Source organism: Tachyglossus aculeatus, chromosome 8 (genome assembly GCF_015852505.1).
Source record: "Tachyglossus aculeatus isolate mTacAcu1 chromosome 8, mTacAcu1.pri, whole genome shotgun sequence".
NCBI classification, from domain to species: domain Eukaryota; kingdom Metazoa; phylum Chordata; class Mammalia; order Monotremata; family Tachyglossidae; genus Tachyglossus; species Tachyglossus aculeatus.
Window position 1 is genome coordinate 35497061 of NC_052073.1, and position 24915 is coordinate 35521975.

Sequence of the window (24915 nt, forward strand, 5' to 3'; positions counted from 1 at the left end):
ATTCAATTGTATTTATGGAGCGCTTACTGGGTGCAGAGCACTGGATCATCACAATATAATGTCACTTCTATTGATAGATAATATTATATAATATTATATGGTCATTCAGTCATATTTATGGAGCGCTTACTGGGTGCAGAGCACTGGATCATCACAATATAATGTCACTATTCTATTGATAGATAATATTATATAATATATGGTCATTCAGTCATATTTATGGAGCGCTTACTGGGTGCAGAGCACTGGATCATCACAATATAATGTCACTATTCTATTGATAGATAATATTATATAATACTATATGGTCATTCAGTCGTATTTGTGGAGCACTTACTGGGTGCAGAGCACTGGATCATCACAATATAATGTTACTATTCTATTGATGTATCATCATCAATCATTTATTGAGCGCTTACTGTGTGCAGAGCACTGTACTAAGCGCTTGGGAATTACAAGTTGGCAACATATAGAGACGGTCCCTACCCAACAGTGGGCTCACAGTCTAAAAATTATTGTAATAATAATAATGGTGGGATTTCGTGAGTCTTACTGTATGACAGGTACTGCATATATAATATTATATAATATTATATGTTCATTCAATCGTATTTATGGAGCGCTTACTGGGTGCAGAGCACTGGATCATCACAATATAATGTCACTATTCTATTGATAGGTAATATTATATAATACTATATGGTCATTCAGTCGTATTTATGGAGCACTTACTGGGTGCAGAGCACTGGATCATCACGATATAATGTTACTATTCTATTGATAGATAATATATAATACTATATGGTCATTCAATCGTATTTATGGAGCGCTTACTGGGTGCAGAGCACTGGATCATCACAATATAATGTCACTATTCTATTGATAGATAATATATAATACTATATGGTCATTCAGTCGTATTTATGGAGCGCTTACTGGGTGCAGAGCACTGGATCATCACAATATAATGTCGCTATTCTATTGATAGATAATATTATATAATACTATGTCATCATTCAGTCGTATTTATGGAGCGCTTACTGTGTGCAGAGCACTGGATCATCACAATATAATGTCACTATTCTATTGATAGATAATATTATATAATACTATATGGTCATTCAGTCGTATTTATGGAGCGCTTACTGTGTGCAGAGCACTGGATCATCACAATATAATGTCACTATTCTATTGATATATAATATCATATAATACTATATGGTCATTCAGTCGTATTTATGGAGCGCTTACTGGGTGCAGAGCACTGGATCATCACAATATAATGTCGCTATTCTATTGATAGATAATATTATATAATACTATATGGTCATTCAGTCGTATTTATGGAGCGCTTACTGGGTGCAGAGCACTGGATCATCACAATATAATGTCACTATTCTATTGATAGATAATATTATATAATACTATATGGTCATTCAATCGTATTTATGGAGCGCTTACTGGGTGCAGAGCACTGGATCATCACAATATAATGTTACTATTCTATTGATATATCATCATCAATCATTTATTGAGCGCTTACTGTGTGCAGAGCACTGTACTAAGCGCTTGGGAAGTACAAGTTGGCAACATATAGAGACAGTCCCTACCCAACAGTGGGCTCACAGTCTAAAAATTATTGTAATAACAATAATAATAATGGTGGGATTTCGTAAGTCTTACTGTATGACAGGTACTGCATATATAATATTATATAATACTGTATGGTCATTCAGTCGTATTTATGGAGTGCTTACTGGGTGCAGAGCACTGGATCATCACAATATAATGTCGCTATTCTATTGATAGATAATATTATATAATACTATATGGTCATTCAGTCGTATTTATGGAGCGCTTACTGGGTGCAGAGCACTGGATCATCACAATATAATGTCGCTATTCTATTGATAGATAATATTATATAATACTATATGGTCATTCAGTCGTATTTATGGAGCGCTTACTGGGTGCAGAGCACTGGATCATCACAATATAATGTTACTATTCTATTGATAGATAATATTATATAATACTATATGGTCATTCAATCGTATTTATGGAGCGCTTACTGGGTGCAGAGCACTGGATCATCACAATATAACGTTACTATTCTATTGATATATAATATTATATAATACTGTATGTTCATTCATTCAATCGTATTTATTGAGCGCTTACTGGGTGCAGAGCACTGGACCACGCTTGGAAAGTAATGTGTGATTAATTAGAATTGTGTAATATAATATTATTGCACAGAGCACTGGACTACGCTTGGGAAGTAACGTGTGATTAATTAGAATTGTGTAATATATTATCGCGCAGTATTGAGCGCTCTGCACACAGGAAGCGCTCAGTAAATACGATTGAATGAATGAACTGTTGGGGGCAAGCGGGGCGGGAATGGGGGCATCCCTTTCCCGCCAGGGACCGGGACGGGAGGAGGTCGTCTGCCGGGTGACCTCGGGACGGTCGCTTCCCTCATCCGGAAAACGGGGATGATGACTTAGTCCAGCGCTCTGCACACAGTAAGCGCTCAATAAATACGACTGATGATGATGATGGTGACGGCGGTGAGCCCCACGGGGGACCGGATCTGCTCGGATCCACCTCGGCGCTTAGTACGGCTCGTAGTGAGCGCTTCAGAAATCCTGCAGCTGTGATTAAGGGGGCCCGGCCCCATTTTACAGAGGGGGAAACCGAGGCCCAGAGAGGTCGAGCGGCGGGCCCGAGGCCACCCAGTAGGCCGCCGCACAGCCTTCGCTCCAACCGTTGGGGCGCGGAGAGGATAATAGGAATAATCCGTCGTCGTCGTCGCGGTACGTGTTGAGAACTTACTAGGCGGCGGGCCCAGTACTAAGCGCCGGGTTGGGTCCGAGCCGAGCGGGTCGGGGGTGGGATTAGAACTCACCACTTCCGACTCCCAAGCCCGGGCTGTCATCACGGAGCCACGCTGCTCTGTGCCGGGGAGAGCCCGGACTCGGCCGCCAGAAGGACCTGGGTTCGGCAGTGCTTAGAACAATCAATCAATCGTATTTATTGAGCGCTTAGTGTGTGCATAGCAATGTACTAAGCGCTTGGGAAGTACAAGCTGGCAACATAGAGAGACGGTCCCTACCCAACAGTGGGCTCACAGTCTAAAAGGGGGGGGACAGAGAACAAAACCAAACATACTAACAAAATAAAATAAATAGAACAGATATGTACAAGTAAAATAGAGTAATAAATACATACAGATATATACAGATATACTATATATCAATCGTATTTATTGAGTGCTTACTGTGTGCAGAGCACTGTACTAAGCGCTTGGGAAGTCCAAGTTGGCAACCTATAGAGACAGGCCCCACCCAACAGTGGGCTCACAGTCTAAAAGGGGGAGACAGAGAACAAAACCAAGCATACTAACAAAATAAAATAAATAGAATAGATAGGTACAAATAAAATAAATAAATTACTTTCAGACTGTGAGCCCACTGTTGGGCAGGCACCGTCTCTATATGTTGCCAACCTGTACTTCCCAAGCACTTAGCACAGTGCTCTGCACACACTAAGCGCTCAATAAATACGATTGATTGATTGATTAATAATTACTATAAAGTAATAAACAGTGTGCGGCACATAGTGAGCACCTATCGAATACCATTATTATTATTCTCATCCCAGCTCCACCCCCTTATAATGATGGCACTTGTTAAGCACTTACTATGTACCAAGCACTGTTCTAAGCGCTGGGGGAGATACAAGGCGATCAGGTCAGGTTGTCCCCCATGGGGCTCACGGTCTTCATCCCCATTTGACAGAGGAGGAAATAGAGGCCCAGAGGAGTGAAGACTTGCCCTTATCTAATAATAATAATAATGGTATTTATTAAGCGCTTATTATATGTACCAAGCACTAGATTTGCTGTGTGACCTTGGCCAAGTCACTTCACTTGTCTGGGCCTCCGTTCCCTCCACTGTCAAGTGGGGATGGATGTAGTGGGCCATGGGGCCCGGGTCCCACCTGGTTAGCTTAGATCCACCCCAGCGCTTAGTACAGTGCCTGGCACGTAGGAAGCGCTTAACAAATACCACAATTATTATCATCACCGTTTTATTATTATTACTACTTCATTCATTCAATCATATTGAGCGCTTACTGTGTGCAGAGCACTGTACTAAGCGCTTGGGAAGTCCAAGTGGGCAACATCTAGAGACGGTCCCTACCCAACATTCATTCAATCGTATTTATTGAGCGCTTACCGTGTGCAGAGCACTGTACTAAGCGCTTGGGAAGGACAAGTTGGCAACATCTAGAGGCGGTCCCTACCCAACATTCATTCAGTCATATTTATTGAGCGCTTACTGTGTGCAGAGCACTGTACTAAGCGTGTGGGAAGGACAAGTTGGCAACATCTAGAGACGGTCCCTATCCAACATTCATTCATTCAATTGTATTTATTGAGCGCTTACTGTGTGCAGAGCACTGTACTAAGCGCTTGGGAAGTCCAAGTTGGCAACATCTAGGGACGGTCCCTACCCAACAGCGGGCTCACAGTCGAGAAGGGGGAGACAGAGAACAAAACAAAACATATTAACAAAATAAAATAGAATAAATATCTACAAATAAAAGAGAAGAATAAATACGTAAACATATACATAAATATGTACAAACATATATGTATGTATGTTTGTGTATATATATATATGTGTATATATATATATGTATGTATGTTTGTGTGTATATATATATATATATATATATACATATATATATATATATATATATATATATATATATATGTATATATACACAGGTGCCGTGGAATAAGACTGTCAGCGGCTCAAACACCGCAATTATTACTATCATTTCTTAAGACGGCGAGCTCCATCGGGGACTGATTATTCTCTCTTGGGTAGGGACCGTTTCTATATGTTGCCAACTTGTACTTCCCAAGCGCTTAGTACAGTGCTCTGCACACTGTAAGCGCCCAATAAATACGATTGAATGCGTCTGCCCCAGCGCTTAACACATGGCTTGGTGCATAGTAAGTGCTGATCAGATACCACTGTCATCATTATTGTTATTATTCAGACTGTGGGGCCTGATTGCCGTGAATCGCCCCCAGCGCTTAGCACATACTGAGCGCGTAGGAACGGCACGGCGGAGTGGGTAGAACCAGGTCCTGGGTTCTAATCCTCGCTCGTCCGCCGTGTGACCTTGGGCTGGTCACTTCCCCTCTCCGGGCCTCGGTTCCCTCATCCGGAAAACGGGGATGGAGACGGTGAGCCCCACGGGGGATGGGGACCGGGTCCAACCCCATTAGCTTGGATCCACCTCGGCGCTCAGCACAGCGCCTGCCACATAGTAGGTGCTTAATAAATACCATCATCATCAGTAGTACGGTGCCTTGCGCGTAGTAAGTCTTTAACAAATACCGCAGTTAGTAGGAGCAGTAGTCCATTTTCGGTCGCAGAGTAAGCCAAGAAGCAGCGTGGCTCAGTGGCAAGAGCCTGGGCTTGGGAATCCGAGGCTGTGAGTTCGAATCCTACCTCTATCACCGGTCCGCCGCGTGACTGGTCGAGTCGCCTCACTTCTCTTGGGAGGCAGAAGTCGTGGATTCTAATCCCGCCTCTATCACCTGTCCGCCGCGTGACTTCGGGCGAGTCGCTTCACTTCTCTTGGGAGGCAGAGGTCGTGGATTCTAATCCTGCCTCTATCACTTGTCCGCCGCATGACTTTGGGCGAGTCACTTCACTTCTCTGGGCCTCAGTGGCCTCATCTGTCAAATGGGGGTGAAGACCGGGAGCCCCACGTGGAACAACCTGATCACCTTGTATCTGCCCCAGCGCTTAGAGCAGTGCTTGGCACGCAGTAAGCACTTAACAAATACCAACGTTATTATTCCCTTGGGAGTCCGAGGTCGTGGATTCTAATCCCGCCTCTATCGCCTGTCAGCTGGGTGACTTGGGGCGAGTCGCTTCTCTTGGAAGTCAGAGGTCGTGGGTTGAGTGCAGTGCTCCGCACACAGTAAGCGCTCAATAAATACGATTGAATGAATGAATGAATAATCCCCACTCCGCCACTTGTCAGCTGTGTGACTCTGGGTGAGTCACTTCACTTCTCTGGGCCTCAGTGACCTCATCTTTACAATGGGGATGAAGACTGAGCCCCACGGGGGACACCCCGATCACCTTGTATCCCCCCTCAACCAGCGCTTAGAACAGGGTTTTAAAACACATAGTAAGTGCTTAGCAAATGCCATCATTATTATTCTCTGGGCCTCAGTTCTCTCATCTGTAAAACGGGGGTGAACACCGCGAGCCCCCCGTGGGACAACCCGATCACCTTGTGTCTCCCCCAGTGCCTACAACAGTGCTTGGCACATAGTAGGCGCTTAACAAATACCATTATTATTTAACCAATACCACAATGATCGCTATTATTGTTATCATCGCAGTACCTGTCATACAGTAAGACTTACGAAACACCACCATTATTATTATTGTTATTACAATAATTTTTAGACTGTGAGCCCACTGTTGGGTAGGGACTGTCTCTCTATGTTGCCAACTTGTACTTCCCAAGTGCTCAGTACAGTGCTCTGCACACAGTAAGCGCTCAATAAATACAATTGATGATGATGATGATTACAGTGTCTGGCACATAGTGAGCCTTTTGACAAAACACCACAATTATTATTATTACAGTGCCTGGCACATAGTGAGCCTTTGACAAAATACCACAATTATTATTATTACAGTGCCTGGCACATAGTGAGCCTTTGACAAAATACCACAATTATTATTATTATTATTATTATTACAGTGCCTGGCACATAGTGAGCCTTTGACAAAATACCACAATTATTATTATTATTATTATTATTATTATTATTATTACAGTGCCTGGCACATAGCCTTTGAGAAAATACCACAATCATTATTATTATTATTATTATTATTATTATTATTATTATTATTACAGTGCCTGGCACATAGTAAGCCTTTAACAAAGTGCCACAGTCATTAGCATTACTACCACTAAGACTGGTTTTCCTTAAAAAAAGACAATTATTATTATCATTACTAAGACGGCGAGCCCCAGGAAGGACCTGATTCTTCGGCCTCAATAATAACGATAATGGCATCTATTAAGCGCTTACTATGCACAAAGCACTGTTCTAAGTGCTGGGAAGGATACATGGTGATCAGGTTGTCCCCCACGGGGCTCACAATCTTCATCCCCATTTTCCAGACGAGGTCGCCGAGGCCCATAGAAGTGAAGTGACTCGCCCAGAGTCACCCAGCTGACAAGTGGCGGGGGCGGGATTTGAACCCGTGACCTCTCATTCCCAAGCCCGGGCTCTTTCCACTGAGCCACGCTGCCTTTCTAGGAGTATTTTTCCTTAAAAGAACACCCCAATTATTATTATTACTGAGACTGCGAGCCCCACGAAGGCCCTGATTATTCGGCCTCAGCCCCAGTGCCTAGCACAGGGCTTGGTTTATTCCGATGACTTGACGCCCGACCACCTTCATTCATTCAATCGTATTTATTGAGCGCTCACTGTGTGCAGAGCACTGTACTAAGCGCTTGGGAACCACATATTTTGTCGTCTCTGTCCCCCTTCTAGACCGTGAGCCGGTCGTTGGGTAGGGACCGTCTCTATCTGGTGCCGACTTGGCCTTCCCAAGCGCCCAGTACAGCGCTCTGCACACAGGGAGCGCTCAATAAATACGATGGAATGAGTGAAGCAGCGTGGCTCAGTGGAAAGAGCCCGGGCTTGGGAGTCAGAGGTCATGGGTTCAAATCCCGGCTCTCCCAGTTGTCAGCTGGGTGACTTTGGGCGAGTCACTCAACTTCTCCGGGCCTCAGTTCCCTCATCTGTCAAATGGGGATGAAGACTGTGAGGCCCCCGTGGGGCAGCCTGATCACCTTGTAACCTCCCCAGCGCTTAGAACAGTGCCTTGCACATAGTAAGCGCTTAATAAATGCCCTCATTATTATTATTATTATTATCATTAACTTCTCTGCGCCTCAGCTCCCTCAGTTCCCTTGTAACCTCCCCAGCGCTTAGAACGGTGCTTTGCACCTAGTAAGCGCTTAACCAAAACCACCATTATTATCATTATTGTTATTATTATGAACTCGGGGCCTCAGTTTCCCCCCGTCCCCGTGTGGGCGCCTCCCACACGACGCCCAGGCCCGGGTTGGCTGTGGAGGCCCAAGATGGCGGGCGGGAGGGCGGGCGTGACGCGCGTGCGTGACGTGTGTGCGTGCGCGCCCCCGCGGCGGCGGCGTGGCCACGTCCGGGGCGGGGGCGGGACGCGGGGGCGCGCACGTGCGCCGCCCCTCCTCTCGCTGGGCGCGGGCGGGCGGGCGGGCGGGCGAGCAGTCCGGCCACGACAGGCGACCGCAGCGCCTCGCGCAGCCTATCGCGCGCGCACACACACGGACACAGACACAGACACACACACACAGACACACACACACAGAGCCCCCCCCCCCCCCCCCCCCGCCATGGGCGTGCACGTGGAGACCATCGCCCCCGGAGACGGTGAGACGACCATCGCCCACACCCGGACCCACGTCCTCCCTCCTGCAGTGCTCCCCTGCTCTCCTTCCTCCCTCCTGCAGTGCTCCCCTGCTCTCCTTCCTCCCTCCTGCAGTGCTCCCCGGCTCCTCTTCCTCCCCCTTCAGTGCTCCCCGGCTCCTCTTCCTCCTCCTCCTCTGTGCTCCCCTGCTCCTCTTCCTCCCCTTCAGTTCTCCCCTGTCCTTCCTCTGTCCCCATGGTGCTCCCCTGCCCCTCTTCCTCCTCCGCCCTCGGTGCTCCCCTGCTCCCTCTCCTTCCTCCCCGTCCTCCCTCCTCCTCTTCCTTCTCTGTGCTCTCCTGCTCCCCTTCCTCCCCCCCTCAGTGCTCCCCTGCTCCCTCTCCTTCCCCTGTCCCCATGGTGCTCCCCTGCCCCTCTTCCTCCTCCCCCACCCGTGCTCCCCTTCTCCCTCTCCTTCCCCCCGTCCTCCCCGCTCCTCTTCCTCCCCCCTCAGTGCTCCCCTGCCCCTCTTCCTCCTCCGTACTCCCCTGCCCCCTTCCTCCTCCCCCCTCAGTGCTCCCCTGCTCCCTCTCCTTCCTCTCTCCCCATGGTGCTCCCCTGTCTCCTTCCTCCTCCTCCGTGCTCCCCCGCCCCTCTTCCTCCTCCCCCTCGGTGCTCCCCCGCGCCCTGTCCTCCTTCCCCCGCCCGCCCTGCTCCTCTTCTCCCCCCCCAGTGTTCCCCTGCGCCTCTTCCTCCTCCGTGCTCCCCTGCCCCTCTTCTTCCTCCTCCTCCGCCGTTCTCCCTTGCTCCCCTTCCTCCCCTCTCAGTGCTCCCCTGCTCCCTCTCCTTCCTCCCCCGCCCTCCCTGCTCCTCTCCTCCCCCCCTCAGTGCTCCCCTGAGCCCTTTCCTTCCTCTCCCGTAGGTGCTCCCCTGCCCCCTTCTTCCTCCTCCTCTTTCTCTGTGCTCCCCTGCTGCTGCTCCTCCTCCTCCCCCCCCCCTCAGCGCTCCGGTTCCCTTTCCTTCCTCTGCCCTTGATGCTCCCCAGCCCTTCTTCCTCCTCCCTCCTCCGTCCTCCTTGCCCCCTTCTTCCTCCTCCTCTGTGCTCCCCTGCCCCTCTTCCTCCTCCCCCGACCTCCCTGCTCCCCCTCCTCCCCTCTCGGTGCTCCCCTTCTCCCTCTCCTTCCTTCCCCGACCTCCCTGCCCCTCTTCCTCCCCTCTCAGTGCTCCCCTTCTCCCTCTCCTTCCTCCCCCCTTCCTCTCGCCCTCGGTGCTTCCCTGCTCTTCTTCCTCCCCCACCGGTGGTCCCTCTCCTCCCCGCGGTGCTCCCCTCCTCCCGTTTCTTCCTCTCGCCAAGTGCTCTCCTGTCCCTCTTCCTCCTCAGTGCCCCCCTACCCCTCTTCCTCCCCCCTCAGTGCTCCCCTGCTCCCTCCATTTCACTCCCCCCCATGGTGCTCCCCTGCTCCCTTTCCTTCCTCCCTCCTCCGTGCCCCCCTGCTCCCTCTCCTTCCCCCTCGGTGCCCCCCCTGCCCCTTTCCTCCTCCTCCTCCTCCCCCTCCTCCTCCTCCTCGCCCCCTTGCCCTTTTTCCTCCTTCCTCCCCCACGGGGCTCCCCTGCCCCTCTTCCTCCTCCTCTTCCTCCCCTCCCCCGTGCCCCCCTGCCCCCTTTCCTTCCTCCTCTTCCCCGCTCCCCTGCTCCTCTTCCTCCTCCTCTTCCTCCCCCTTCTCAGTGCTCCCTTGTCCCCCCTTCCTCCTCCCCCTCAGTGCTCCCCCTGCCCCCCTCCTCCCTCCCTCCCTCCGCCCCGCCCCCCGCCTTCCCCGGCTTGCTCAGCGCCCCCGTCCCCCGCAGTCCCCTCCCCCCCCCCCCCCCAGTACCCTATGTTCTGGCCGCCCCCGGCCTCCTCCCCGCCTGGGTTCTCTCTGTCTCTGTCTGTCTCCCTCCTCCCCCGTGCTCCCCCCCCCGCCCCCGTCTGTGCTCTCCTCCCCTCCCCTCCCCCCGGCAGTGCTCCCCCCGGGCCTGGGGTCTCCCCCATCCCCTTTCACCCCCTGACCGTGTCCCCCCCCCCCCGTGTCCCCCCGCAGGACGCACCTTCCCGAAACGCGGCCAGACGTGCGTGGTCCACTACACAGGTGAGTGCCCCATCGGGGGCGGCCGGGCAGAGGGCATTTTCCTTTCTCCTTCTGCCCGCTACACACCTGCCACCCGCCAGCCCCCTCAGGAGGTAGGGTCCAAACATCTCCCAGCGTCTCCCCCATCCTCCTCCTCCCCCGGTCCCGGGTCTGCGGGGCCGGGGGGACACGAGGGGGACGTCTCTCACGCTCCCCACAGTCGCACACGCCTCTGCCCCGTTCCCCAGACCGGAGCCAGCGAGACGGTTGGCACCGCGGGCCGCGCCCCCGGTCCGGCCGGGTGACCTTGGACGAGTCCCTCGACTTCCCCTTGCCCCATCGGGGCCGAGCTCGGGGCCACAAATCCGCCCCAGCGCTCAGCTCGGTCGGCTGATGGTTCTACTTGCTGAGCGCCCACGGCGGGCAGAGCGCCGGGCTGAGCCCCGTAGTGTCGGTGGACGCCGTCCCTGCCTTTGGGGAGCTTATAGAGCGCCTACGGTGTGCAGAGCACCGGGCTGACCATTTGGGACAGCTCCAAACAACGAGGAGCCTCCGCGCCATCAGCCAGTAGATTCCCGTTATTTATTGAGCGCCTACCGTGGGCAGAACGCTGCGGTGAGCGTCTGGGAGAGTCCGATCGAATTAGAAGAGGCAATCCCTGTCCTCAAGGAGCTGACCATCTGGCAACCCAGCGGTGGCGTTTATCGAGCACCTGCTGTGTGCAGAGCACTGTACTGAGCGTTTGGGGGAGTCCGATAGAGTTGGGATAATAATAATAATAATAATGGCATTTATTAAGCGCTTACTACATGCAAAGCACTGTTCTAAGCGCTGGGGAGGTTACAAGGTAATCAGGTTGTCCCACGGGGGGCTCCCAGTCGTCATCCCCATTTTCCAGATGAGGTCACTGAGGCCCAGAGAAGTGAAGCGGCTTGCCCAAAGTCACACAGCCGACAACTGGAGGAGCCGGGATTGGAACCCATGACCCGGCTCCAAAGCCCGGGCTCTTCCCACTGAGCCACGCTGCTGGGGAGACAGGCAGTGGCACTCACGGAGCCGCCGCTACGCGGGGGGCACTGTACGGGACGCTCGGGAGAGTCCGTCGGTTAGGGAAGAGTCGGCCGGTGCTACTTATTGAGCACCTGCTGGGCGTTGGGGAGGAGTTAGGAGACAGTCGATGGTATTTATGGAGCAGCTGCTCCATGCGGGGCACTGTACTGAGCGCTTAGGGAGAACCCGCTCGCGTCACGTTGGTTCCTTGTCGTGTGCCACGGTGAGTCGCGACGTCACAAGGAGCACGTGGGAAAGAGCAAGATGGGGCGCAGCCCCCAAGATTTGGGGGTCCTCAGTCCGGCCTCGCCCACCTTCCCCCCCCCGCCCCCCGAGAAGCACTGCGGCCTAGCGGCTACGACCCAGGGGGCCGGGACCCGGGTTCTTATCCTGCCCTTCCTCAGCCGGGTGACCTTGGACCAGTCATTTCACTCCCTTAGGCCTCGGTTCCCCCCCCCGCGGGTCAAATGGCGAGGGGTGCGGAATGTCGTCCGACCCGATTAGCTGGATCTAGCCCCGGCGCTTAGTAAGCGAGACCGGTACACAGTGAGCACCTAACGAATACCGTTAAAAGCCAAAACGGTGCCGCAGGTGGGCCAGGGGGAAGGGAGAGGGTCTGGGTCTGTGGGTGGGGACGGGCCCAGGCTGACCGTACGAGGACTTTTGGAAGTTTGGAACAAAAAGCGCGAGTGCAAATGTGGCGGCCTCCGCTGGGCTCCCCTCAGCCGGCTGTCCCCGTGGCGGGGGCTCTCCCCCTGGGCTGGCTCCGTTGTGGTGGGCTCCCCTCAGCCGACTCCCCTCGGAGGCCACCTTTTTGGTGGACTCCCCTCAGCCGGCTGTCCCCTCGGGTGGGCTCTCCCCTCAGGTGAGCTCCCTTCAGCCGGGCTCTCTCCTCAGGTAGGCTCCCCTCAGGTGGACTCTCCCCTAAGGTGGACTCCTCTCAGCCGAGCTCTCCCCTCAGCCGGCCTCTCCCCTCAGGCGGACTCCCCTCAGCCGGCCTCTCCCCTCAGGCGGACTCCCCTCAGCCGGCCTCTCCCCTCAGGCGGACTCCCCTCAGCCGGCCTCTCCCCTCAGGAGGACTCCCCTCAGCCGGCCTCTCCCCTCAGGCGGACTCCCCTCAGCCGGCCTCTCCCCTCAGGCGGACTCCCCTCAGCCGGCCTCTCCCCTCAGGCGGACTCCCCTCAGCCGGCCTCTCCCCTCAGGCGGACTCCCCTCAGCCGGCCTCTCCCCTCAGGCGGACTCACCTCAGGCGGCCTCTCCCCTCAGGCGGCCTCTCCCCTCAGGCGGACTCCCCTCAGGCGGACTCCCCTCAGCCGAGCTCTCCCCTCAGGCGGACTCCCCTCAGCCGAGCTCTCCCCTCAGGCGGACTCCCCTCAGCCGAGCTCTCCCCTCAGCCGAGCTCTCCCCTCAGGCGGACGCCCTTCAGGCGGCCTCTCCCCTCAGCCGGCTCTCCCCTCAGCCGAGCTCTCCCCTTGGCAGACTCCCCTCAGGTGGTCTCCCCTCAGGTGGTCTCCCTCTCAGCCGGCCTCTCCCCTCAGGCGGACTCCCCTCAGGCGGACTCCCCTCAGCCGGGCTCCCTCTCAGCTGGCTCTCCCCTCAGGTGGACGCCCCTCAGGCGGACTCCCCTCAGCCGGGCTCCCCCCTCAGCTGGCTCTCCCCTCAGGCAGACTCCCCTCAGCCGGGCTCCCCCCTCAGCTGGCTCTCCCCTCAGGCAGACTCCCCTCAGCCGGGCTCCCCCCTCAGCTGGCTCTCCCCTCAGGCAGACTCCCCTCAGCCGAGCTCTCCCCTTGGCAGACTCCCCTCAGGTGGTCTTCCCTCAGCTGGGCTCCCTCACAGGCGGCCTCTCCCCTCAGCCGGGCTCCCTCTCAGCCGGCTCTCCCCTCAGGTGGACGCCCCTCAGGCGGACTCTCCTCAGCCGAGCTCTCCCCTCAGGCGGACTCCCCTCAGCAGACTCCCCTCAGCAGACTCCCCTCCGCAGACTCCCCTCAGCCGGGCTCCCTCTCAGCCGGCTCTCCCCTCAGGTGGACGCCCCTCAGGCGGACTCCCCTCAGCCGGGCTCCCCCCTCAGCTGGCTCTCCCCTCAGGCAGACTCCCCTCAGCTGAGCTCTCCCCTTGGCAGGCTCCCCTCAGGTGGTCTCCCCTCAACTGGGCTCCCTCACAGGCGGTCTCCCCTCAGCCGGCTCTCCCCTCAGGTGGACGCCCCTCAGGCGGACTCTCCTCAGCCGAGCTCTCCCCTCAGGTGGACTCCCCTCAGCCGGGCTCTCCCCTCAACCGGGCTCCCCCCTCAGCTGGCTCTCCCCTCAGGCAGACTCCCCTCAGCTGGCTCTCCCCTCAGGCGAGCTCCCCTCAGGCAGGCTCCCCTCAACCGGCCTCTCCCCTCAGGAGGACTCCCCTCAGCTGGGCTCTCTCCTCAGCCGGCCTCCCCTGTCACCCGGCCTCTCCCCTCAGGAGGACTCCCCTCAGCTGGGCTCTCCCCTCAGCCGGCCTCCCCCCTCACCCGGGCTCTCCCCTCAGGAGGACTCCCCTCAGCTGGGCTCTCCCCTCAGCCAAGCTCTCCCCTCAGGTGGACTCCCCTCAGCCGGGCTCTCCCCTCAACCGGCTCTCCTCTCAGCTGGGCTCTCCCCTCAGGCGGACTCCCCTCAGCCGAGCTCTCCGCTCAGGTGGACTCCCCTCAGCCGAGCTCTCCCCTCGGCAGTCTCCCCTCAGCCGCACTCTCCCCTCAGCCGCACTCTCCCCTCAGCCGAGCTCTCCCCTCGGCAGGCTCCCCTCAGGTGGTCTCCCCTCAGGTGGTCTCCCCTCAGCCGGCTCTCCCCTCACCCATCTCTCCTGGCAGGCCCCCGCCTCAGCCGGCCGGTTCCCCTCAGCGGGCTCCCTTCAGGCCGGCTCCCCCGGCCTGACTCTCCCCTCGGCCATCTCTCCCCCAGAGATGTCCCCTCCGGCGGGCGCCCCTCGGCCGGCCATCTCCCCCCTCAGAGATCTCCCCTCCGGCAGGCGCTCCCCGGGGCCGGGGGGTTCCCCCCTCAGCGGACTCCCTCGGGACAGGCTCCCCATCCCGGACGGTCCCCCCCACCCCAATCCCGGGCCGGCTCCCGGACGATCCCTTCCCTCGGCGTCTCCCAGGGTTGCTCGAAGACGGGAAGAAGTTCGACTCGTCGCGGGACAGGAACAAACCTTTCAAGTTCGTCATGGGCAAACAGGAAGTCATCCGCGGCTGGGAGGAAGGCGTCGCCCAGGTGTGCCCCATCCCCACCTCTCTCTCCCTCTCCGTGTCTCTGTTTCCGTCTCTTTGTCTCTGTCTCCCTGCGATCGTCTCTCTCTGGCAGGCGGCGTCTCCCTCATCCCCCTCCCTCCGACCACATGTGGCTTTATCCCGTTTAGCGGAAGAGCTGGCCCGCCTGCCTTCCCGCCGGCGTCCACCCAGCGGGACTACTTAGTGAACGGTCTAGTAGCCTTTGTGGGCTTTACCGAGCGCCCCTCGGGCGCGGGGCAGCGTACTGAGCGCCAGGGACGGGAGAAGACGGAGAAGGGACCCGTTTCCCGCCCACGGGGGGCTGCCGTTCTAACCGGGGAGACGACATGGGCCCGGACGTGTTGTCAATAATAAATAATAATAGTAATAATAATGTTGGCATCTGTTAAGCGCTTACTATGTGCAAAGCGCCGTTCTGAGCGCTGGGGGGATACAAAGTGATCAGGTTGTCCCACGTGGGGCTCACAGTCTTCATCCCCATTTTGTAGATGAGGTAACTGAGGCTCAGAGAAGTTAAGCGACTTGCCCAAGGCCACACAGCAGACGTGTGACGGAGCCGGGATTCGAACCCGTGACCTCTGACTCCAAAGCCCGGGCTCTTTCCACTGAGCCACACTGCTTCTCTTAGTTATAATAATGACGACGGCATTTGTTAAGCGCTTACTATGTGCAAAGCGCCGTTCTAAGCGCTGGGGAGGATACAAGGTGATCAGGTTGTCCCACTTGGGGCTCCCAGTCTTCATCCCCATTTTGCAGATGAGGGAACTGAGGCCCGGAGAAGTGAGGTGACTTGCCCAAAGTCACACAGCTGACAATCGGCGGAGCAGGGATTTGAACCCGTGGCCTCTGACTCCAAAGCCTGGGCTCTTTCCACTGAGCCACGCTGCTTCTCGAAGCAGCTGGATTGGACTCCCCCAAGCGCTTAGTACAGTGCGCTCTGCACGCCGTAAGCGCCCCCTAAATAGCACGGATTGAGGTGGCGTCCGCATGCCGGTCAGGGCCTTTGGGCTAAACTGTTGGAGAAGCGGCATGGCGTCGAGGGTAGAGCCCGGGCCTCGGGCTCAGAAGGTCATGGGTTCTAATCCCGACTGTGCCCCTTATCTGCCGTGTGACCTTGGGCGAGTCACGTCACTCCTCTGGGCCTCAGCGACCTCAGCTGTAAAAGGGGGGTGAAGATCGTGAGCCCCACGCGGGGCAGGGACCGTGTCCAACCTGATTTGCTCGTCTCCATCCCAGCGCTTAGTACAGTGCCCAGCACATAGTAAGTGCTTAACAAGCACCACAATTGGCACGTAGTAAGTGCTTAACAAGCACCACAATTATGATGCTATGATTATTATCATTAATAAGCACTCGACTGCCGTGGCCACCGACCCTCGCGCTCCCTCCCCAGTGCTCTGCACGGAGCGGCGTGCGATCCTGTTCACGCCATTCGTTCGTATTTATTGAGCGCTTCCTGTGTGCGGAGCACTGTAGTAGGCGATCGGGAGAGGACGGCACAACAATAAATAATAATAAATAATAATAATGATGGCATTAAGCGCTGACTATGTGCTGTTCTAAGCCCTGGGGAGGTTACAAGGTGATCAGGTTGTCCCACGGGGGGCTCACACTCTTAATCCCCATTTGACAGATGAGGGAACTGAGGCCCAGAGAAGTGAAGTGGCTTGCCCAAAGTCACACAGCTGACAATGGGCAGAGCTGGGATTTGAACCCACGACCCGTTCCCTGCCCACAAGGAGCTGACCGTCGATAGTAAGATCTCGAGTGCAGGGATGGCGTCTACCGACTCTCCAAGTGCTCAGTCTGCTGCTCCTCCCATAGTGAGAATAACAGAGAAGGAGTGTAGCTCAACGGAAAGAGCCCGGGCTTTGGAGTCATAGGTCATGGGTTCAAATCCCGGCTCCGCCAATTGTCAGCTGGGTGACTTTGGGCAAGCAGCGTGGCTCAGTGGAAAGAGCCCGGGCTTTGGAGTCAGAGACCATGGGTTCAAATCCCGGCTCTGCCGACTGTCAGCTGTGTGACTTCGGGCAAGTCACTTCACTTCTCTGGGCCTCAGTTACCTCATCTGTGAAATGGGGATTAAAACTGTGAGCCCCTGGTGGGACAACTTGATCACCTTGTAACCTCCCCCAGCGCTTACAACAGTGCTTTGCACATAGTAAGCGCTTAACAAATGCCATCATCATCATCAAGTCACTTCACTTCTCTGGGCCTCAGTTCCCTCCTCTGGAAAATGGGGATGAAGACTGGGAGCCCCCCCGTGGGACAACCAGATTTGTAACCTCCGCAGTGCTTAGAACAGTGCTTTCCCCCTTTTAGACTGTGAGCCCACTGTTGGGTAGGGACTGTCTCTATGTGTTGCCAATTTGTACTTCCCAAGCGCTTAGTACAGTGCTCTGCACATAGTAAGTGCTCAATAAATACGATTGATTGATTGATTGATTTCCTTCATTTATTCAATCGTATTTACTGAGCGCTTACTGTGTGCAGAGCACTGTCCTGAGCGCTCGCACATAGGAAGCGCTTAACAAACGCCATTATTATTATCGTAACGGGTGTTCAGTACGTACGGTCGATCATCATCGTCATCAATCGTATTTACTGAGCGCTTACTGTGTGCAGAGCACTGTACTAAGCGCTTGGGAAGTACAAATTGGCAACATATAGAGACGGTCCCTGCCCAACAGTGGGCTCACAGTCTAAAGATCGACCGTCCGCGCCTTGTGGGCGGGGATCGGTGCGCGGGGGACTGCGTTGGATGCTCCCCGGCGTTCAGTCCGGCCACCGCCGCCGCCGCCTCTTGTCCGTTTTCAGATGAGCGTGGGCCAGAGAGCCAAGATGACCATCTCGCCCGACTTCGCCTACGGTGCCACCGGCCACCCGGGCATCATCCCGCCCAACGCCACCCTCATCTTCGACGTGGAGCTCCTCAAGCTGGAGTGACCCCCGCACGCCCCCCGCCCCGGGGTAAGTCAGGGTAGTGATAGTATTACTATTAGTAATAGGAATGGTAATAATCCGCCAGTTGTCAGCTGTGTGACGTTGGACAAGTCACTTAACTTCTCTGGGCCTCAGTTACCTCATCTGGGAAATGGGGGTGAAGACTGTGAGCCCCCCCGTGGGACAACCTTAGTACATACACAGTACACAGTAAGCGCTCAATAAATACAATTGAGTGAGTGAATGGATGAACCTGATCACCTTGTAACCACCCCGGCGCTTTGTACATAGTAAGCGCTTAATAAATGCCATCATCATTATTAATAATAATAATAATACAATGTATAATTTGATATGTAATATATTATATTAATATATTATATTAATAATATATAATAATATATGATATAATAATGGTGGCATTTACTAAGCGCTTGCTATGTGCAAAGCACTGTTCTAAGCGCTGGGGAGTTTACAAGGTGCAAAGCACTGTTAATAATAATAATTATTATTATTATTATAAGTATAATAAGAACAGTGCTTTGCACATAGTAAGCGCCTAATAAATGTCATCATCATTATTATCAATAATAATAATACAATGTATAATTTAATAATATGTTATATATTAATGATATATTATATTAATAGTGTTAATAATATATAATATAATAATGATGGCATTTATTAAGCACTTGCTATGTGCAAAGCACTGTTCTAAGCGCTGGGGAGTTTACAAGGTGCAAAGCACTGATAATAATAATAATAATAATTATAAATATAATAAGAACCGTGCTTTGCATGTAGTAAGTGCTTAATAAATATCATCATCATTATTATCAATTATTTAATTTATTATTATTGTTATTAACGGTGGCATTTATTAAGCACTTACTATGTGCAAAGCACTGTTCTAAGCACTGGGGAGTTTACAAGATGCAAAGCACTGTTAATAATAATAATTATTATTATAAGTATAGTAAGAACAGTGCTTTGCACGTAGTAAGCACTTAATAAATGTCACCATCATTATTATTATTAAGTATTTAATTAATTATTATTGTTAATAATAATGATGGCATTTATTAAGCACTTGCTGCGTGGAAAGCACTGCTGTAAGCGCTGGGGAGTTTCCAAGGTGATCAGATTGTCCCACATGGGGCTCCCAGTCTTAATCCCCATTTTCCAGACAAGGGAACTGAGGCACGGAGAAGCGAAGTGACTCGCCCAAAGTCACCCAGCTGACAATTGGCAGAGTCGGGATTCGAACCCATGACCTCTGACTCCAAAGCCCGGGCTCTTTCCACCGAGCCACGCTGCTTCATTATTATTAATGATGACGGTATTTGTTACGTGCTTACTAGGTGCCAAGCGCCGTTCGAAGCACTGGGGCGGATCCCGTCCCCCGTGGGCCTCACGGGCTCCGACCCCCATTTGACGGAGGGAACTGAGGCCCGGGGAAGGGAAGTGACCGGGCCAGGGTCACACGGCAGAGAGGCGGAATTAGAACCCGGGTCCCCGTGACGCCCAGGCCCGCGCTGCTGCTCCCCGAGGCGGCAGCTGGCGTTTGCTGTGTGCGAGCGGGCGGGGCGCCCAGTTGGCCCGCCGGCTTTGCGCGGGGAGGGTGCGGCGGGGGACGGGTCCGACCCGGGAGCAGGAGGGGGAGCAGGGGGGGTCCCCACCATTGTAGTCGCTGAGACATCTGGGCCCCCAAAAGGAAGGAAGGAAGGAAGGAAGGAAGGAAGAGGAAGTTTACAGTGCAGGCTTGGTTGGGAACGGAGACCGGAAAGGGCCGAGTCAGGAGCGGGGCCACAAGGCCCAACCCGCCGCCTCATCCTCCTCCCCTCCTCCTCTTCTCTTCCTCCTCCCCCTCTTCTCCTCCTCCTCCTCCCCCTCTTCTCCTCCTCCCCTACTCTCCTCTTTTGTCATCCTCCTTATTTTCCTCCTCCTTCCTCCTCCTCATTTTCATCTTCCTCCTCATCTCCTCTCTCCTCCTCCACCTTCTTTTCTTCCTCTCCTCCTCCTCTTCTCATCTTCTTCTCCTCCTCCTCCTCCTCTTCCTTTTCTCCTCATTTCCCTGCTCCCCTCCTCTTCTCCTTTGTCATCCTTCTTGTTTTCCTCCTCTTCCTCCTTTTCTCCTCTCCTCCTTCTCATCTTCCTCCTCATCTCCTCTCTCCTCCTCCACCTCCTTTTCTTCTCTTCCTCTCCTCCTCTTCTTGTCTTCTTCCTCTCTTCCTTTGTCCTCCTCATCTTTCTCCTCCTCCTCTTCCTTTTCTCCTCATTTTCCTCATCTTCCTCATCTCCTCTCTCCTCCTCCACCTCCTTTTCTCCTCTTCCTCTCCTCTTCTTCTCCCTCTCCTCCTTTGTCCTCCTCATCTTTCTCCTCCTCTTCCCCTCATCTTCCTCCTTTTCTTCTCATCCTCATTTTCCTCATCTTCTTCCTCATCCCTGCTCTCTTCCACCTCCTTTTCTCCTCTTCCTCTCCTCCTCCTCGCCTTCTCCCTCTCCTCCTTTGTCCTCCTCATCTTTCTCCTCCTCTTCCCCTCCTCTTCCTCCTTTTCTTCTCATCCTCATTTTCCTCATCTTCTTTCTCATCCCCTCCCCTCCACCTCCTTTTCTCTTATTCTTCTCCTCCTCGTCCTCTCCCTCTTCTCCTTTGTCCTCCTCACCTTTCTCCTCCTCTTCCTCCTTTTCTTCTCCTCCTCATTTTCCTCATCTTCTTCCTCATCTCCTCTTCTTCTCGTCTTCTTTCTCTCCTCCTTTGTCCTCCTCATCTTCCTCCTCCTCTTCCTCCTTTTCTTCTCCTCATTTTCCTCATCTTCTTCCTCATCCCCTCTCCTCCACCTCCTTTTCTCCTCTTCCTCTCTTCTTCTCGTCCTCATCTTCTTCCTCATCCCCCTCTCCTGCACCTCCTTTTCTCCTCTTCCTCTCCTCCTCTTCTTCCTCTCCTCCTTTGTCCTCCTCCCCTCATCTTCCTCCTCTCCTCCTCCTGCTTTTTCTCCTCCTCCTCCCCGTTCCCGCCCCCGCAGAAACCGCCAGCCCGGCAGAGGAAGACCTGGAGAGGGGGTGGGGGGCGGGCGGGCAGGGGTCATTCATTCATTCGATCGTACTTATTGAGCGCTTACTGTGTGCAGAGCACTGTACTAAGCGCTTGGGAAGTACAGGCTGGGTCGGGCCGGGCCCCAGGGGCACAAATGGGAAAACAACAGGAAAGAGAAGGGAGCCGGAAGGCCACAACTCTCATCCCGGCTCCCTTCCCTTCCCTGGGCCTCGGTTGCCTCAAATGGGGATGGAGACCCTGAGCCCCACGGGGGACCGGGTACGACCCAGTTAGCTTGGATCCACCCCAGCGCTCAGCACAGTGCCTGGCACAGAGCAAGCGCTTAACAAATACCATGCTAATAATAATAATAGAAATGGGAGTGGCCAAAATGGCGAATTTTGGAGTCCGCGTGTAGGTGAGCTTGTTGATGATGATGATAATAATAATGATGGCATTTATTAAGCGCTTACTATGTGCATAGCACTGTTCTAAGCGCTGGCAGGGGACGCATGGCTAACGACTGGTGTAGCGAGAAGCAGTGTGGCCTAGCAGGTAGAGCCCGGGGCCCGGGAAGCAGATTAACCAGGGTTCCCCTCCCAGCTCCGCCACGGCCCTGCCGGGTGACCTGGAGCCAGTCTCTTCCCTTCTCTGCGCCTCAGTTCCCTCATCTGAAAAATGGGGGTGAAGATAATAGTAATAATAATAATAATGGCATTTATTAAGTGCTTACTATGTGCAAAGCACTGTTCTAAGCGCTTGGGGAGGTTACAAGGTGATCAGGTTGCCCCACGGGAGGCTCACAGTCTTCATCCCCATTTTCCAGATGAGGTCACTTGAGGCCCAGAGAATTGAAGTGACTGGCCCAAAGTCACCCAGCTGACAAGTGGCGGGAGCAGGGACTTGAACCCATGACCTCTGACTCCATTCTTTCATTCATTCATTCATTCATTCAGTCGTATTTATTGAGCGCTTACTGTGTGCAGAGCACTGTACTAAGCGCTTGGGAAGTGCAAGTCGGCAACATCTAGAGACGGTCCCTACCCAACAGCGGGCTCACGGTCTAGAAGGGGGAGACAGACAACAAAACCAAACATGTGGACAGGGGTCAAGTCATCAGAATAAATAAAAGTAAAGCTAGATGCACATCATTAACAAAATAGAGTAGTAAATATGGACAAGTAAAATAGAGTAATAAATCTGTACAAGTATATATATATATATATATATATATCCAGGTGCTGTGGGGAAGGGAAGGAGATAGGGCGGGGGGGATGGGGAGGAGGAGAGGAAAAAGGGGGCTCAGTCTGGGAAGGCCTCCTGGAGGAGGGGAGCTCTCAATAGGAGAGCTAAGCGCTTACTATGTGCCAGGCACTGTACTAAGCACCAGGGTAGATCCTCCACTTGCCAGCTGTGTGACTTTGGGCAAGTCACTTCACTTCTCTGGGCCTCAGTTCCCTCTTCTGTCAAATGGGGATGAAGATTGTGAGCCCCACGTGGGACAACCCGATCACCTTGTATCCTCCCCAGCGCTTAGAACAGTGCTTTGCACAGAGTAAGCGCTTAACACCATCATCATTATTATTATTATTATTATCCTCTGAGCCTGTTACCTCATCCGTCAAATGGGGATGAAGACTGTGAGCCCCACGTGGGACAACCTGATCACCTTGTACCCCCCCCCCACGCTTAGAACAGTGCTTGGCACATAGTAAGTGCTTAACAAATACCATTATTATTATCATTGTCCGGGCTCATTCATTCAATCATTTATTGAGCGCTTACTGTGTGCAGAGCACTGTACTAAGCGCTTGGGAAGTACAAGTCGGCAACAGATAGAGACGGTCCCTACCCAACAACGGGCTCAACAGATTGGACCCAGTCCCTGTCCCGCGTGGGGGCTCGCGGGCTTCATCCCCATATGACAGAGGAGGAAACTGAGGCCCGGAGAAATGAAGTGAGCGGTCTAAGGTCCCGCAGCAGACAAGGGGCGGAGCCGGGAGGAGAACCCTCATTCATTCATTCGTATTTATTGAGCGCTTACTGTGTGCAGAGCACTGTACTAAGTGCTTGGGAAGTCCAAGTTGGCAACATATAGAGACAGTCCCTACCCAACAGTGGGCTCACAGTCTAGAAGGGGCAATCAGTCAATCAATCAATCAATCAGTCGTATTTATTGAGCGATTACTGTGCGCAGAGCACTGGACTAAGCGCTTGGGAAGTACAAGTTGGCAACATACAGAGACAGTCCCTACCCAACGGGCTCACAGTCTAGAAGGGGCAATCAGTCAATCAGTCAATCAGTCGTATTTATTGAGCGCTTACTGTTCGCAGAGCACTGGACTAAGCGCTTGGGAAGTCCAAGTTGGCAACATCTAGAGACGGTCCCTACCCAACGGCGGGCTCACAGTCTAGAAGGGGGAGACGGACGACAAAACAAAACATATTAACAAAAGAAAATAAACAGAATAAATATGTACACATAAAATAGTCATAAATACATATATATATATATATATATATAATAATGATGATAATGGCATTTATTAAGCGCTTACTATGCACAAAGCACTGTTCTAAGTGCTGGATGAGGTTGCCCCACGGGGCGCTCCCAGTCAATCAATCAATCGTATTTATTGAGCGCTTACTGTGTGCAGAGCACTGGACTAAGCGCTTGGGAAGTCCAAGTTGGCAACATCTAGAGACGGTCCCTACCCAACAGTGGGCTCACAGTCTAAAAACTCACAGTCTTCATCCCCATTCCCCAGATGAGGTCACCGAGGCCCCGAGAAGTGAAGCGACCTGCCCAAAGTCACCCAGCTGGCGGGGCCGGGATTCGAACCCCCGACCCCCGACTCCAAAGCCCGGGCTCTTTCCACCGAGCCACGCTGCTTCAGTGGAAAGAGCCCGGGCTTTGGAGTCAGAGGTCATGGGTTCGAATTGTGACTCCACCACATGTCTGCTGTGTGACCTTGGGCAAGTCACTTAACTTCTCTGAGCCTCAGTTCCCTCATCTGTAAAATGGGAATTAAGACTGTGAACCCCACATGGGACAACCTGATCGCTTTGTATCCCCCCCCAGCGCTTAGAACAGGGCTTTGCACATAGTAAGCGCTTAACAAATGCCAACATTATTATTATTGCATAAAATAGAGTAATAAATACGCCCGCTGTCGGGTAGGGACCGTCTCTAGATGTTGCCGACTTCCCGAGCGCTTAGTCCAGTGCTCTGCACATGGTAAGCGCTCAATAAATACAAATGAATGAATATACACATATATGTACCCGCCGGGCCGCCCCGCTTCTCGGTCAGGGTCTCGGGGCGGGGCGAGATGGGGACCGGTCCCACCCCCCGTTACCGTGTCTCCTCCAGGCTCGGACCGTCGCCGAATCCAGAACGTCAGCTTGAAAGAAACGCCCCCCGAGTCCGTCCGGACCCCCGGACCCCCCCCCGCTTCCGTCCACCCCACTCCCCCCTCTCCACCGGCCCCGTCTAGAAACCCTACTCCCGTCGGATATAATGTATATTTTTTCTTTTGCGCGGGGGCGGGTGGGCTTTCTGGGCTCGGGCCGCCGGCGGCGGGCCTCGTCCCCCGGGGACGCGGGACCCCCCCCGGACTCATTCATTCACTGTCGTATTTATTGAGCGCCCACTGTGTGCGGAGCACTGCGCTGAGCGCTTAGACGAGACGGGGCCGGGCCTCCCCTCAGGTTTGGATCGTGGCGGCCCTAATGGGCTCCGATGGATCCCGCGGGTCGGAGGGGGGGACGGGAGGGGGTCGCGGACGCCCCCCCCCCCCCCATCCCCGGCTGGGTTTTCCTTGGGCGAGCCCCCCACCCTCCCAGGATGACGGGATTCGGTCCCCCTCACCCTCCCTCCCGACCCCGCTTGCGTTGTGATGGGTGAACCACGTCGCCACTCCCGGCCTCCCCCCGCCCCCCGTCCCCCGAATAATCTCCTCCTCGACTTTTATTATTGCAATAAAAATGCTTTCTGCTGGCTTTTCTCAA

At 53.8% G+C, this 24915-nt stretch overlaps 1 protein-coding gene across 1 annotated transcript; it reads left to right on the top strand.

The window, feature by feature from the left end:
• The first annotated feature begins 8374 nt into the window (after window positions 1-8374).
• Window positions 8375-24915, top strand: FKBP1A (FKBP prolyl isomerase 1A). Its single transcript, XM_038750353.1, has 5 exons — window positions 8375-8542; window positions 10595-10642; window positions 14792-14904; window positions 17739-17891; window positions 24278-24915. The coding sequence occupies exons 1-4, from the start codon at window positions 8506-8508 to the stop codon at window positions 17865-17867; spliced, it is 327 nt and encodes a 108-aa protein (XP_038606281.1). The 5' UTR covers window positions 8375-8505; the 3' UTR covers window positions 17868-17891; window positions 24278-24915.